Source organism: Typopeltis vanoorti, chromosome 19 (assembly GCF_054136105.1).
Source record: "Typopeltis vanoorti isolate ZY-2024b chromosome 19, IOZ_Tvanoo_1.0, whole genome shotgun sequence".
Taxonomy (NCBI): Eukaryota; Metazoa; Arthropoda; class Arachnida; order Uropygi; family Thelyphonidae; genus Typopeltis; species Typopeltis vanoorti.
This window is the reverse complement of record NC_143567.1, coordinates 93,532,440-93,548,381: the sequence shown is the minus strand read 5'-3', so window position 1 is coordinate 93,548,381 and position 15,942 is coordinate 93,532,440. Positions and strand designations below refer to the sequence as shown.

The window sequence follows — 15,942 nt, the reverse complement described above, 5'->3', positions numbered from 1 at the left end:
TATATATATATATATATATATATATATACACACACACACACACATAGATAGGATTCAGTACTATCCACAGTTTCAGGTATCCATGGGAAGTCTTGGAACATATCCCCCACTGATAAGAGGGACTACTGTATACTAAATCACATGGCATCAGATGATGACTTAATTGCTATTTCATTATCTTTATCAGTTGCAAAGTGATATAACAAACTGAATAGTAAATTGCTTGAGTGGCTGGATACCATGTGATTTATTGCATCATTAAAGAGTGACATGAATGATAAACATCTAGGTCTTGGTAAAAAGTTGAAGTTCTAAAGTAAACATCATTGTTTCCAATTTCAGTCCAGATTTAAAAAAAAAAAAAAAAGAAAAAAAAGAAAAAGAAGGAAAAAAAAAACATCTGTTCTCATTGAAAGATCAGCTTCAATTTCTCAGAGGTGTCCCAAAGTTACAACTTGCTTGTCATGACCAGCTGGCAGGCTATTCAGCATGAAGAGTTCAGAACATAAGATTATATCTAGTGCCACTACCACTGCTTCTCACATCTTGCTAATCATGCCATGGATGAATATCATAGTCTGTTGGAGAGAAAAACCATCCTATTTCACAGACAGAAAGTATAAATGTGCTATTCTTTTGTATCACTATGCTTCTGCCTAGAAGAACTATCCCAGTCTCAACACATTTCACTGTTTAGAATTGCCACGTGTGAGAACTCCTTTTACCTTTATCCCAGTGGTTAAGAATGCCTTTGTCCATGTAGTGGTTGCGATTTAGAACCATAGGCTTCATTTATTTTTTCTTGAGACCAATTTTATGTACCTATAGAGTGCATATATGCTCATATCCACACATCTGTGTCAACCTCAGCAAAATTCTAACATGCTATTAAATTGATAATTATATTGAAACAAGTTTATGGACATTAGAAAATCATGTAGCTCTTCCACACTGTGCTTCCATGTTATAAATATGTCATCAACATATCTCCACCCATGGATAACCCTTGATAATTATATCTTATAAGCTGTTTATTAATACTTTCTGAAAATTATCCTGTATCCTATTCTTGCTTCTGATTCTAGATGCATTTTTTTCATGTTTTTATAACTTGTACTCCATTAAGGGTAAAATTAATATTGTAATATATATATATATATATATATTCTACAGTGTGAGAGTTACAATTTGTCTTGCAGAATAACCAGTTCCCAAATGCTCCTGCTTTTATCTTTATGATTGATGTTTCTTATAATAGCATAAAAAATGGAGTGGTGAATTTGTTGAGTACAAATATGAAATCCATCCTTTCTTCATTACCAAGGTAAACTATTTTTGAGATCATCCACTTCCTTTTTAAGGTGATTATTACCATTACGCTATACAACATGTTTTGTCCTGTGCATGAATTATAACGATTTTTGTGTATTTTGGCATGCTAATTATAAATACATAATTACTTTTTTCTCTGTTATTATAGAACATCATTAATGTTCTACTAAAATCATATTAACAAGTTTAGTGCATAGACGGCTGTTATATTAGTAAAGATTGGTTTGTTGCACAATTTTGTTTCCAGGACAGGAAAATGATGAATGATTTCTAACATGTCCAAAAAAAAAAAAAAGAAAGAAAGAAAGAAAAAAAGTTTCATCACTCCTGCTTCTCATTAAACTGGTGAAGAACTAATTTTCTAACTAAAATCAGCCAATCATTTATTTATTTGAGGAATAAATTCCAAAGGATTTTGTCTTGCCAATACATGTACTAAAGGATACCTGTTTTGACAACAAAACTAAAGCAAAGCATTAAGGAAATGATCACTGACAATCATTATAGAGGTTTTGTAACAGGACTGTTATTTAGCAACAGCATTCATTATCAGTTGGACCTAAAATTATTTTTGCATATGCCACAAATTAACTCTGTATTAAATTGTATACTGCAGACATAATTTTGTTTCTTGTTTTTACCACTAAAATGCTCTGATTAAGATGCAAATTAAACTACCAATTTTAAGACATCAAGCCAGAAAGCAATTATTATTCATATCATTTTGCAAATTAAGCATGTTGCTTTCAGGTATAAATATCATCATTTCTGATATGTACCCTCAGGGGATGTACATGATATTATGTTAGTACTACATGAAAAAGTTACACCATTACTAACTTCTGATCAACAATTTTCCTTCAAATTAATCTTATTTGTCAAGACTCCAACATTATATTTCTATCTGTGGTCACTTAGGGACCAAAGCCAAATAACTGGGAGGAGAACTCCACATCGCCTTTCAGGAATGCAGAGAACTGACTGGAGGCTTCTGACCTAATGTCCAATCCTCATTTTCACATGGTGTGCGCTGTTAGTAGGTATATACTAGGTACTGAACAAATGAGGATGGGCTGGCAATTTGCCACAGAAGAACTTTCTATGGTTTCATAGAAGGTTCTTCTTAGGAAGAAGTGGAGGAATTTTTTTGAGTTATTATAACAGGCAACTGACATAAAGAAAATGTAAAAAGTGGCCCTTGTTGGAGATCTGAACAGCAGAGTAGGAAATAAATCCCACGAAGCATATAAGAACATTAAGAAAAGAGCAGAGCTAATAATAATGGTAAGTATTTACTGGACCTGCTCAGACTAATCATTACTAACACCATGCTTCAACATAAAGATGTGCATGAAAAGCCTCATTCACCTTGTCATTATTGATAACGATATCTTCATGCTTGTTCAGGATACAAGAGTGGACAGAGGATTTGAAATTGGAAGTGACTATTACTCAGTACTAAGCAAAATCACATTGAAAAGAACAGTATGTAAGAAAGTTTTAAAAATAATTAAAATTGTGAGAAACTTTTACAAGTAAATTGTATACTCAACTATACACACTTATTGAAGTAAAAAATGAAACAAATTGAAAACAAGAACCAAACTTGGAGTCTCAGTGGCAAACTCTGAAGAAGACATTGATTCATTCAGCTAGGAAGAAGTATATGGTGAAGTTGTCTTCAAGGATATAAAAATAAGAATACCAGGGTGGACACAAGAAGTTAAAGAAGCAGTCTTTACTTAAGCATCTGTACTTATTTTTTGTAAATCTGGAAAAGGCATATGAGAAGGTGCCCAGTGAAAATGTTTTCAAAACACTATAATTATATGGAGTGAATGAAACATTATACAGGACAATGAATAGTCCATATTTCAGTTGTCAGTCAGTAGTTAGAATTGAAGAAAATACAGGAAGATGGTTTGGTGTAAAATCAGGGATAAGACAAGGATGCATATTATCTCCACTCCTATTCATCTATATCAGGCGTAGCCAACTTCATTCTCTACGAGGGCTAATATATGATGAGTGGTAGCGTCATGGGCCACACACTTTTAGACAGAACTTAAAAAAAAAACTGTGCATTTTTTTAAGATATTGAATTACTATACTGTATTTGTTAAATCATTTTACTACTGGGAGAATAATATAAAATACTTGATTGATTTAAATAGAGTTATACATGTAACACAACTTAATGAGAACACTGTTCTCATTCAGCTTACTTCTCATCGGCTCTGGATGAATCAACTGACATAAGAGATATAGCTCAACATCTAATTTTCATTGGAACTGTTTCCAAAGACTTTGTTATTAATTAAGAGCTACTAGCATTAAAGTCATTGCATAACACAGCCAAAGGTCAAGACATTTATGATGCAGTTATGAAGGTTGTAAATGATACTGTGACATCAACAATCTCATAGCTCTTGTAACAGATGGCGGCAAATCAATACGTGGTACTCAAACAGGCTTCGTTGGCTAACTAAAGAAGGCAGGAATCAATTGTCCTGTATTGCACTGCATTATACATCAGGAGACTCTGTGTGCTAAAATTCTGGAGATAGAGGATGTCATGAAAACTGTAATGAAGTGTGTGAATCTAATTAAGGGCAAAAATTGGGCCTTGATATACTGCAAGTTTCTTTCTTTTTTAACAGAAATGGAGCAGAATATGACGATTTAGTGTTGTACACAGAAGTATGTTGGCTAAGCAGAGGGAACTGTTTGAAATGGTTTTTTGCTTTGAGAAAGGAAATAAAACAGTTTTTAGAGGAACACGAGAAGACAAACAAAGAACTAAACACAAAACTATGTGATCCTCATTTTAACAGCTTACTCGCCTTTCTAACAGACATCACACACCTTATGAATGAACTCAACTGGAAGTCACAGGGACATAACCAAACAATCCCAGATTTAGTTGGACACCTAGATGGGTTCATAAGTCGACTGAAGGTTTTTAAATTCACCCTAGTCAGAGGAATCTTGGTACATTTCCCTTCCTGCAGTTGATGGGGGAGAGCCATGGCATTGACTTCAAGTTTTCTGTGCCAATATTAGACCAACTTTTGGAGCAATTCAGTAAGTGATTTTCTGACTTCAGTGACATGCAGCCACAACTGACGTTATTTAGCAAATGAAATGTGACATTTCAGAGCAGCATGACACTATTCAATTGGAGTTGTGTGACCTTCAAAGTGACCCCTTTTTCCAGTCAGGGGTGGAGATAGTCACTGACTTTTGGAAACTGGTACCAAGGGAAAAATATCCTGCATTAAGTGATTTCAGCTTGAGAATTGCATCTATGTTTAGAAACACATACAATAAAGTGTATTCACATACATATGCGAATGCACTTTCTCAACTATGAGGGCAGTTAAATCGTCACAAAGAAACCGACTGACTGATAACAACCTTCAGGATTTGTTGCGAATATCATCATCATCATCGTTTAAAATTGACTTTGACACAGTGTTCTCATTAAGTTGTGTTACATATTAAAAAAAATAATAAAAAAAAAGTCCAGAAATATGTAATTAAATTTAATTAACAACTTATATTTAAATCAGTCAGGTATTTTATATTGTTCTCCCAGTAGTAAAATGATTTAACAAATATAGTAATTCAATACATATAACTATTGCCTTTAAAAAATGCAGAGTTTATTTTTATTTGTGTTCTGTCTAAAAGTGTGTGGCCCGTGACGCTACCACTCATCATATATTGGCCCTCGTATGGAATGAAGTTGCCTACGCCTGATCTATTTGGATCACGTTATGTAAGAAAGTAGCATCGAGCTTGATATTAGAATTGGAGATGTCAAAATTAGCTCTTTGCTTTTTGCAGGTGATGATGTACTCCTAAACACATCTAGTGCAGGTCTCCAGGATTTTCTAACTAAATTCAATAACAGCTGTAACAAATTTATCATGAAAATCAGCCATGAAATTGCATTCTGAATGGAGATGCTAAGGTAAAATATTTCAGCTAATTAACCACAGTTTTTAGTGAAGATGGCAGGTTAAATGTAGAAATAGACAAAATAAGCAAAGCTGGTATGATGGGTAGTCAGCTAAATAATTTTATTTGGAATAAGAGAGAAATTAGCCAAAACACCAAACTTGCTGTATACAAGAAAGTGTTCAAACCAGTTTTAAGTTATGGATCTGAGAGTTGGATTAGAAATAAAGCATTTGATCAAAGACCACAGATATGAGGGTTCAGAGAAAAATTAAAGGAGTGAACTGATGACATCAATGGCAGAATTATATTAAAAAAGGAAAATGCTAAAAAAAGGGACTTGACATTAGTAACATTCAAGACTATGTCAGCATAGCCAATCTAAGGTGGTATGGCCATTTAAATAGAATGGGTAAAGAAAGGTTAGCAAAACAGGTAAAATATGATTTGATGCCAAGATGACAGGAAAGAGACCCAGAGGAAGATAAAGGACAAATGGATTGATTTGGTCAGAAGCACAAAATGTTAGATATGACAATATTGGAGTACTCACAAGTAATAGATTGATTTGGAGGAAAATTATTGAAAAGAGATTAATAATAATGTAAACTTAATCATATAGTGCTGTCATAGTAAACTGAACACCTCTTAGGGGTACATATCAGGACATTAATGATGATGATGAGATTTTTATTGTTTAAAGCAATTCTTACTATATCATTCCACCTATATGTTGGTCTTCCTCTGGGATTTCCTGCCATCCTAGAAAAGAACACTTGTTTAGCTAATCTTTCCTCTCCCATTCTGTTTAAGTGATCATACCATCTGAGATTAGCTTTGCTAACATATTCCTAAATGCTAACAATGACATTTTTTCCTAATATCTTCACTTTTAATATGATACTGCCATTGATGTCATCTGTTCACTTCACTATTCTTTCTCAGAATTCTCACATCCTTAAGTTAATTGATAAAGAAAGGTCAATATTGCTTCATTTTGGCAAGATAAATTACAAGGGGGTATCCTAAAAATAACCAAAATTTTAATTTAATATGCTCACAATTTCTAGTTACGGAGGATGCGCCGCTAGGCATCGTGACTGTGCAGTTTTCCTGCTCCATTCTGGCAAGTGGCATCATCCTGTGTGAACTGTTTTGTTGTTCTGGCTGGTTTTTTGTTAGTGGTTACAAGCAAATTTAGTGAATTTGTGATGGCTGACCACAAGGAACAGAGTGTGTGCATGAAATTTTGTTTTCTTTTGGGTAAAACTGCAGCTGAAACGTAGTAGTTTCAGCTGAAACTACATTGATTGCCTGGTTTGCCAGGCAATCAATGAAGATCATCGAAAGACCATTGAGCAAGTTTCTGAAGAGACTAATTTGTCATGAAGTTCATGTCCGCAAATTTTAACAAATTTGCAGATGAATTTGTTTCTCCTGGACAGACAGTGAACCAACATTTTTATTTCAATGTTTTGAGAAGACTGCATGATAGTGTGCGATGAAAAAGGCCAGAAATGTAGAGTAGCAGAGATTGGTTGCTGCACCACGACAATGCCCCAGCCCACACATGGCCTTGTCTGTCTGACAGTTCTTGATGAAAGACAACATGGCAGTTGTTCTCCACCTTCTTTGCTCACCCGATCTCTCTCCATGTGACTTTTTTCTATTTCCATGGATAAAGAAAACCATGAAAGGGCAGTGATTCATTGATGCAGATGAAGTGGAAGAAAAGTCACTGGAGGCCATAATCAGTATTCTAGTTGAACAGTTCCAGAACTGTTTCCAGCAGTGCAAAAGACGTTGGGACAAGTTCATTGACTTACATTTGAAGGAGACTAGAATATTATAAACTCTAATAAAATTTAAAAAAAAATAATTCCGGTTATTTTTGGTTAACTCTTTTTCGTATATAGAAATGGTGGATATTAAAGCTCCAACATTATTTTAAAGTTGATGGTATATAGAAACTATGAAAGTTTTGTAATTTTGACCACAGAGCTTATGAGAATGCAATCTTCATCATCGGACTTGCCTTCGCTTGCACTACTTAAAGAACATGACCATTTCCCAAGTGTCCATGTATTTGCCTTAAAGGTTTCACTGGTCTGACAGCTGTTTCAAAATGTTTGGTTCTCTTCAGAAACCTTAAGAGAGCAAAAACCCTCATTCAATGCTAAAACAGTCAATTGTCAGAGAGTTGTATTTTTCATATTCTCATAAGCTCTCCAGGCAAAATTACCATCCTTCCAGATTCTAAATACATTTGGCTTTGAAATAATGTTGGATTATTAATATCCACTATTTCTACATAATTTATGTTGCCAAAATGAAGCTGTATGGCTCTTTCTTTATTAATTACTTTATTGCACTGACTGGGAGTAGTACCTTATGAAAAATATAACTAACATTTGATTTCTTTAATGCTGAATGAGAGATTTTGCTGTCATAAGTCTTCTGCTAAATCTCTGAAGAGGCCTAGCAGACACCAACCAGTTCAAAACAGCTGTCAGGCCAGTCAAACCTTTATCATATGCACTAATAAAAGGTGAAGATGTCGACACTTGGGTAAAGGCGTTCTTTTAATTAGCGCAAGCTAAGGCAACTCTAATGCTGAAAATTGTATTCTCATAAGCTCTCTGGTCAAAATTATGTTCTGCTTTGAAATAATATTGTATCTTTCATATCCACTATTTTTTATATATAATCCATAAGTTAAAATTGGTTTGAACACTTGCTTTGTATATTTACTAAATTTAGTGTTTTGACTTATTTCTTTCTTATTCCATATAAATTTAATCAGTTGACTTTCTACTATACCAGCATTACTAATTTTATTGTCTATTTCCATATTTAATTTACCATCTTTACTAAAAATTGAGAATAAATAGCTGAAGTGTTTTACTTGTTCTATAGTTTCACCATTCAGTATACAGCTGATGTTTCCAATGTTTCTGATTATTTTCATTGCCTTTGTGTTTTTATTGCTGATTTTCATACCAAATTTATTACAACAGTGATTCAGCTTAGTCAAGGAATCTTGCAGACATGTACTGGATATATTCAGAAGTATAGTATCATGTGCATAAAGTAAAGAGCTAAGATTAACGTAGCCAATTTAGATATCAGATTTAATACCACTTTCCTTCATATTGTGATCCAGGCAAAATCATATTATGAGAAGAATCTTGCCAAGTTGGGCCAATGAAACTCCAGAGTTCTTTCGTTATGTGTAAGTAAGAGGAAGAATGACTGTGGAAGATTAACCTTAATGAGTGATGATAGTCACGGGGAGACAGAAGTGGTTCTTCTTAGTTCTGCTTAGTTCTGTTGAGTACTGAGTGACCCTTTGAATGGTATATCATCCTAGTGAGTTACTGTTTCGAACTCTGTTAAATTTACATTACGAAACTTTTATAGTTTCTTCATTCAGCTTTGAAATAATGCTAGATCTAATATCTATTATATTAGATCATATGTTAATATCCATTAACAACTATTATGTAATTTTGCATTGCCAAACTAAAGGCAATTTTTCTTTGCCATTTCTCAAATATACTTTCATAAATCTGTAACTTACCTGTCACACTCACTAGGGAAAATACCTTTGTAATTCTCACATTTAATTTGTATTTTTCTTTTTATAGATGAGCACTACGACAGTTTCTCTTGAATCATTGAGACTTTTACCTCCTACCAGGCTTTTTGAATTATACAGTGCAGCCACTGTAAGACTTTTTTTTACGTCCATTTCTGAGCATTTCTGGTTGAATTTCATCTACTTCAGCTGCTTTTCATGTTTCATGTTTTTCAATCATTGATCACATTGATCAAAGCAGTGTCACTGTTGTTGAAACTGCTTTGACTATCTTTCAAAGTAATTTCTCTAGACATCTAGAATATTTTTATCTTCATTCATTATTAAAAAATTATGGAAACAACTATTATAGCAAAACTTCATTTTAATGTAAACCAAAATGATCATTCAATTCGACATTCACATTAAGGTCATCATCTGGAGTATATACATGTATACAAAGAAACAAGCTACATTACAGTCAGGTCAACCGTTAGAACTACTGGCCTGATCTTCTTCTTCTTCTTCTGCAGCTTCTCCCACTTAAGTGGGGTCACTGTTTCTTATGAGTCTCCTCCACACCTTCCTGTCTTGGGCTGTCACCACATCCAAGTTCTTCATCTTCAAGTCCTCTTCTACCAGCTCCCTCCATCTCTTCTTTGGCCGCCCACGCTTCCGCCTTCCTTGCACATCCATCTGCATGACCCTTCTTCCCACATATTCGTCCTCCCTCCTCATCACATGACCAAACCATCTCAACCTTGCCTCCTGTATTTTCGCTCTTAAGTTCGTAACTTTCACTGTTCCCCTGACATAGTCATTTCTCAGATTATCCTTTCTGGTCACACCGCACATCCACCTAAGCATTCTCATCTCTGCTACTTCCATCCTGCTAATGTTATTTTTCCTCAGGGCCACAGTTTCTATAGCATATGTCATAGCTGGCCTCACTACTGTCCTATAAATTTTGCCTTTCAGATTGATCGGCACCCTCTTATCACATAACACTCCAGCCATCTCCCTCCAGTTCCTCCAACCTGCTTGTATCCTGCATCCCACTTCCTTCTCACCTCCTCCATCTTCTTCTACTGTCGAACCTAAGTATCTAAAGTCTCACCTTCCTGATGACATTTCCTTCCAGCTCCAGGTCTGTCTCCTGGCCACCGCCCACTGCGCAACACATATACTCTGTCTTACTTCTGCTCAGTCTCATACCTCTCTCTTCCAGTACTTTTCTCCATCTTTCCAGTTTAGTTTCCGCTTCTTCTCTTGAATCTACACACAGCAAGATGTCATCTGCATACAACATTGTCCAAGGTGCATCTTCTCTCACCTCCTCTGTTACCACCTCCATCACAATATTAAACAGAAACGGACTTAATGCTGACCCTTGATGCAAGCCAACTGTTAGTTGAAAACTTTCTGTCTGTCCCAAACAGGTCCGAACACTTGTCTTCACATTTCTGTACATTTCCTGCACCAACCTGACATATTTCTCCGGCACCTTCTTCTCCCTCAGACACCTCCAGACTTCTTGCCTTGGCACTCTATCGTATGCTTTCTCCAGATCAATAAATACCAGATGTAGCTCCCTTTGTTTCTCTCGATATTTTTCCATCATCTGTCATAACCCAAAGATAGCATCTGTTGTTGATCTACCAGGCATGAAGCCAAATTGTTCCTTTGCAATCTCCACCTCCTCCCTCAATCTACCATCAAGAACCCTTTCTAGGATCTTCATTGTGTGGGACATCAACTTTATTCCTCTGTAATTTTTACAGTCTTGTGCATCCCCTTTACCCTTGTAGATGGGAACAAGAGTACTCTCCCTCCATTCCTCGGATATATTTTCCTGTTGGCAAACTTTCATGAACAGGTCCCACAGCAGGTCAATTCCCTCTTCCCCCAGTGCCTTCCATGCCTCCACTGGAATTCTGTCGGGGCCCACCACTTTTCCATTCCTCATCCTCTTCATGGCCTCCGTCACTTCCATTCTACTGATGTTCTGCACCATCCCCTCAGAAGGCTGCCCATCTCCTCTGTGAGTCCTTGCATTTTCCTCATTCAGAAGTCCCTCAAAGTATATTTTCCATCTGTTTCTTATGTCCACATCCCTCCATAATACTCTTCCTTCAGCATCTTTGATCTGCCTCACATGTAAGATGTCCTTAGCTGCTTTATTTCTACATTTCGCTAGTTGGTAAATTTTTCTCTGTCCTTCCTTTGTTTCTAATTGATCATACAGATCTTGATATGCCATGGTCTTCGCCTGTGCCACAACTCTCTTGGCTTCTTGCTTTCTCTGTTTGTACACCTCTCTGTCCTCTTCCACTCTTGACTCATCCCACTTCTGCTTTGCCTTCCTCTTAGCTGTCACTGCCACTTGTACATCATTATTCCACCACCAACCCTCCTTCTGCTCTCTAATCTTTCCAGATGTCTCACCAAGCACCTCGATTGCACAGCTCAGGATCTCTAGTGAAAAAAAAAAAACACCTGACTACATCAAACTTAATAATAACAGGACTTTATCTATTTTGTTTAACAAATCATTAATAGATATATTAAGCTAGAGAGCAACAATTCTCACATACTGTCACCATCCATACTGTTTTGTTCTAATTATATGAGTACTTATTTGAGTAATTATGTGAGAGCTTGTTGCTCTCTAACTTAATATATCTCTTAATGATTTGTCAACCAAATAGATAATAATAACAATAGGACTCTGACTTTGACTCTAGTCTGCATGGTATGCCAAGGTTGATCAAATTAATGTAACTTTAGCATACCATGTAGACTGTAATGTAGCTTGTTTCTTTGTATATGATGACCTTAACATGAAGATTGAAATGTCGAGTGATTATTTTGGTTTATATTAAATTGAAGTTTTACTATAACATGATAATTGTTTCCATGATATTTTTAATAATGAATGCTGATCACCGTGTAACATGAAGCAAAGGATCTTTGTCTTCAGTTTTCATGTTAACTTTATTATCTCTGATTTCTTTTACAATACTTTTCCTCTATTTCTAAGCTTATTCAATAGTCTTCAGAATATTTGGCCACCTTCCTGACATTTATTTTCTGTTTTCATACTACTTTTGTCCAAAGTTGAAATATTTTGGACACATTTGAAAGGATGGAAGGAGGACTTCTCAGAACAGTAATAGATGGTAAAGTTCCTGGAAAAAGAGGAAGGAGTAGACTGTCAATGAGACAGATGGATGGTGTGTGTGAAATGATTGATCTTCAGACATTTGAAGCCTCCATGAAAGCATACAACAGGACTACATGGCAAGGACTGGTGTGGCATATCACCGAGCATCGGAGTGACCATACATCATCTGTGGGTGTCCAATAAACAAATGATGATGCTTATACTAAAGTCTTTCCATGATATTTGTTTAGCTTGTTTTACCCAATGCTTTGCATTATTCCATTTTTCTCTGTATTCTCTAAGAATACAAGCTGACTTTGTTGCCAGTAACTTTCAATATGCTTTTATCTTTTCCTTCACTACCTCTTTAACTTTCTGATTGCACCATGGAGTTATGATTTTTCTATCCTTACAGACAACCACACCACATGCCTCTCCAGCTTAATCAATGTTTTCTTCAAGGTTTTCCACTGGATCTTCAAGGTTTGGTTCTTGTTTTCAAACTCTTTCATTTTTTCTTCAATGATGTTTGTGTATCTTAGTCTACAGTTCACCTCTGAAAGCTGTTCAACCTTGATTCATTTTAAAACTTTCTTACATACTCTTCTTTTCAATATAAAATTCAGTTTTATTCTACTTGAAACTAAATATGATCACTTCCTATTTCAAATCCTCTGTATATTCTTTTGTCCTGAACCAAGTGGAAAACAATGCTATCAACTATGACATAGTCGATGAGATTTTTCTTATTTCTTGCATCTCTTCTCCATGTGAATTTGTGCACATTTTTATTTTTGAATGTGGTGTTACTAATAACTAATCTATGTCCTGAACAGAAATCCAGCAGATATTTATTATTATTTATATTATTAGCTTTGTGCTTTTCTCCGACTTTCTCCCATAACATTTCTGTATGTCAGGTAATCATTTTCTACTCTGCTGTTTAGATCTCAAACAAGGATCAACTTTCCTTTTTCACTGTGCTTGCAGCCTTCTCTAATGCCTCAAAAAAATTCCTTAATTTTTTTTTTTTTTTTGTAAAACTTTCTGTGGAACTGTAGGGGCACAAATAAGTCTCATTGTACAGTTCCCCATTCCGATATTCACTCGCATCACTTTACTTGGTATTGGCTGCCATTCAAGAAGATTATGTTCGTGTTTAGTGTCGAATACTATAGCTAGTCCTTTTCTATGATTGTTATTGCCTGAATATAATATTTTGTATTTGTTGCTTAGAAAGCTCTTACCTATTTTTGTCTTTTTGTTTTATTTATTCCTATTATGTCAATCTGGTACTTATCCAATTCTTCTGCTATTTCCATCTCTTTTCCATTGATGCTTCTTACATTGATAGTAACAATCTTGAACTCTGCTGATGTTGAGTTTGGTTGTGTTCCAGGATTTGTTCCAGTAGCTGATTTTGCACTGTTCACTCTGATTCCCTGTTGATAACAAAGGGGGGGGGGGGGGGCTTTGTTTAACATTGCGAAGACCCAGCCAGCATGAAATTCTGTAATATTGTACCATCATTTTACATTGTAGGTTTAGCCAATAAGAATACAACTTGGTTTTTGCTAAATTCCAAATTGCCAGCTCATTCTCATTCATTGAGTTTCCTGGTAGATACCTAACAGGGTTCAGCATAAGAAGATGAGTTTGGACATTAAAGTCATTTAAGTCAGAAGCTCTAGTCAGTTCTCAGCAATCCTTAAAAAGGCTGCATGGAGGTCTCCTTCCATTTATGCAGCTTTGAATCTTAAGCACGTCAAAAAATTATTATTTAAAACATTAATTATTCGATTTTGAACCCAAGACTAAATATTATTCTAAAACATATGATCAGATATACATTGGATTAATTGGTTCTTATAACTGTTTATACACAATCTAGTTAAAATATTATGACCACCATCCTAATAGTTTTTTCTGCTTCCCCCCCCTGCAATGCCAGAGCTGCTACTATGCAGTGTTGAATGGATTCTGAAAACCTTTAACATTGTTGGAGGTATGCTGTACAACACTCCACACCAAATACTTGCATACATGCAGGAATAAACCCATGTAGAGCAGTACAGTATACTTCCAACAATGTTAATGGTTTTACAGCCAAACACCCAATCTGTTGATCTCTGTAATTCCAGAGATGTTCTATAAGATTGCAATCCAGTAGATTTGGTGACTGTGATAATACTTGCAAGTCACTGATGCAATGAGTGAACCACTCTTGAACCATACAGGTATGGTGCTATTGCATTATTCTGCTGAAACACACCTGTGTCATCTGAGAAGACATTCACCATGAAAGAGTGTATCATCAAGTACAATGGTTAGTTACTTTGTAGTATTCAGAGTATATTCTACAAGTATTGAGGCTGAAAGAGATTGCCAGGTAAATATCACCCTACTTCCTGTTTCTGCTGGACAAGATGATTCCTGCCTTGCAGGTTTTTGTCATTTCCAGTGGGCAGTAGGTGGGGAATTTACTGCCCACTGGAATGAGATTCATCTGCTAATGAATCTTGAGATAACCTACTGGAAATAAGATTCACCCAAAAAGGCAACTTTTTCTAGTCTTGCATGGTCCATTGACTTTTCTCAAATGCAAATTGTAGACATCGTTGAATAGGCATAAACATGGATATGATACCTTGACTGGGCATCTACTTTGAAGATCTATACAGAGGTGTGTGCGTGTGTGTGCGTGCGTGCATGCATGTATTGGATTTTGTCAAAGAAACTGCATTTCATTCCTTGGTTAAATTCTATGGTCAGCCATTCCACAGTTTTTGATCTATCTGCTTGCACAAAGCAGTACGACCTGCATTCACCATGAGCATCAGTGAGGTGTGGGTGCTCACCATTACTCAGCAATTTCTGTTCTCCCAAGAATCTTTCCACTCTTGGAACACCTTCACTATAGCACACTGCAAGCAGCCTGGAATATTGGTAGTTACCTGGCTGCCACTCATGCCTTTTTCGAAGCCTGTTGGATGTCACTTGTCCATGTTGATCAGCGACATCAGATGAACAGTTTGTTGCAGATCTCCAGTATAATGTACATTGACATTCACTGTAATATGAATCCCATAAAGTGAACAGTACGTTGCTGACCTCTAGTATTATGTACACTCTTTCACTGTGATGTGAATCCTACAGGGTAGAATGGAATGATTACATATGCTATAATTGGGATAGTCATAATATTTATGACTGGATTATGTATATATTACAGGCTATGTAAAATTTATCATCTCATTTTCCTTTTCCCCTCTTTTACCTTGTGGTGTTGAAGGTTTATTGATCATCGGACCTCAACCGTTTAAGGTGGTTAGTCCGTAGTGGCGTTGAGTTCTCAAGGCTGGTTTGCCTGCTTTACGGGATGAAAAACCCCAGATAAACTGGAGTGAAACACCCTACTGTCCATGCCCAAGACCGGCTGACTTGACTATGGCTGAGAAAGATCCTTAAGCTCCTCATGTCAGCGACAGGAATCGAACCCAGGACACTCCTTTCCTAGGCATATGGTTGCGAAGCGCATAGCCACTCGGCTAACTGCGCGGACTGCTATGTAAATTTTTAATTGTTAATATTGCTGTCATTTTCAAGAGAATTATCATGATACCTGTGACAGATTTATGGTATTCACCAAAATGTATTGACTGGTTTGGTTTATGAAATGCCAATCCTGACATATAATGTTGTTTTTCCTAATATTTCCACTACAGATAGTTTGAATTGAGTGCACTGAATTAAAGATCACCACATTGTGCTGAAATGACAGTTTTATATTTGTTGTGCAATGCTTTGGTTCAAATTTGTCTAAAGAACAAGAAGTTTTACATTTGATATGTAGCATTATTACTAGATATAAAGAATTTTTTTTGATATTTGAACTGAAGTAAAGGCG

At 35.9% G+C, this 15,942-nt stretch overlaps 1 protein-coding gene across 1 annotated transcript in view; it reads left to right on the top strand.

Annotated features, from left to right (window-relative positions):
* The window catches only part of Sec24CD (COPII coat complex component secretory 24CD), a 400,801-nt gene that overhangs the window by 196,142 nt on the left and 188,717 nt on the right, over positions 1–15,942 (top strand). Inside the window, exon 9 of the mRNA XM_090409481.1 lies at positions 1,200–1,324. Coding sequence (XP_090265607.1) covers positions 1,200–1,324 — 125 coding nt within the window. The remainder of the gene's footprint in view (positions 1–1,199; positions 1,325–15,942) is intronic.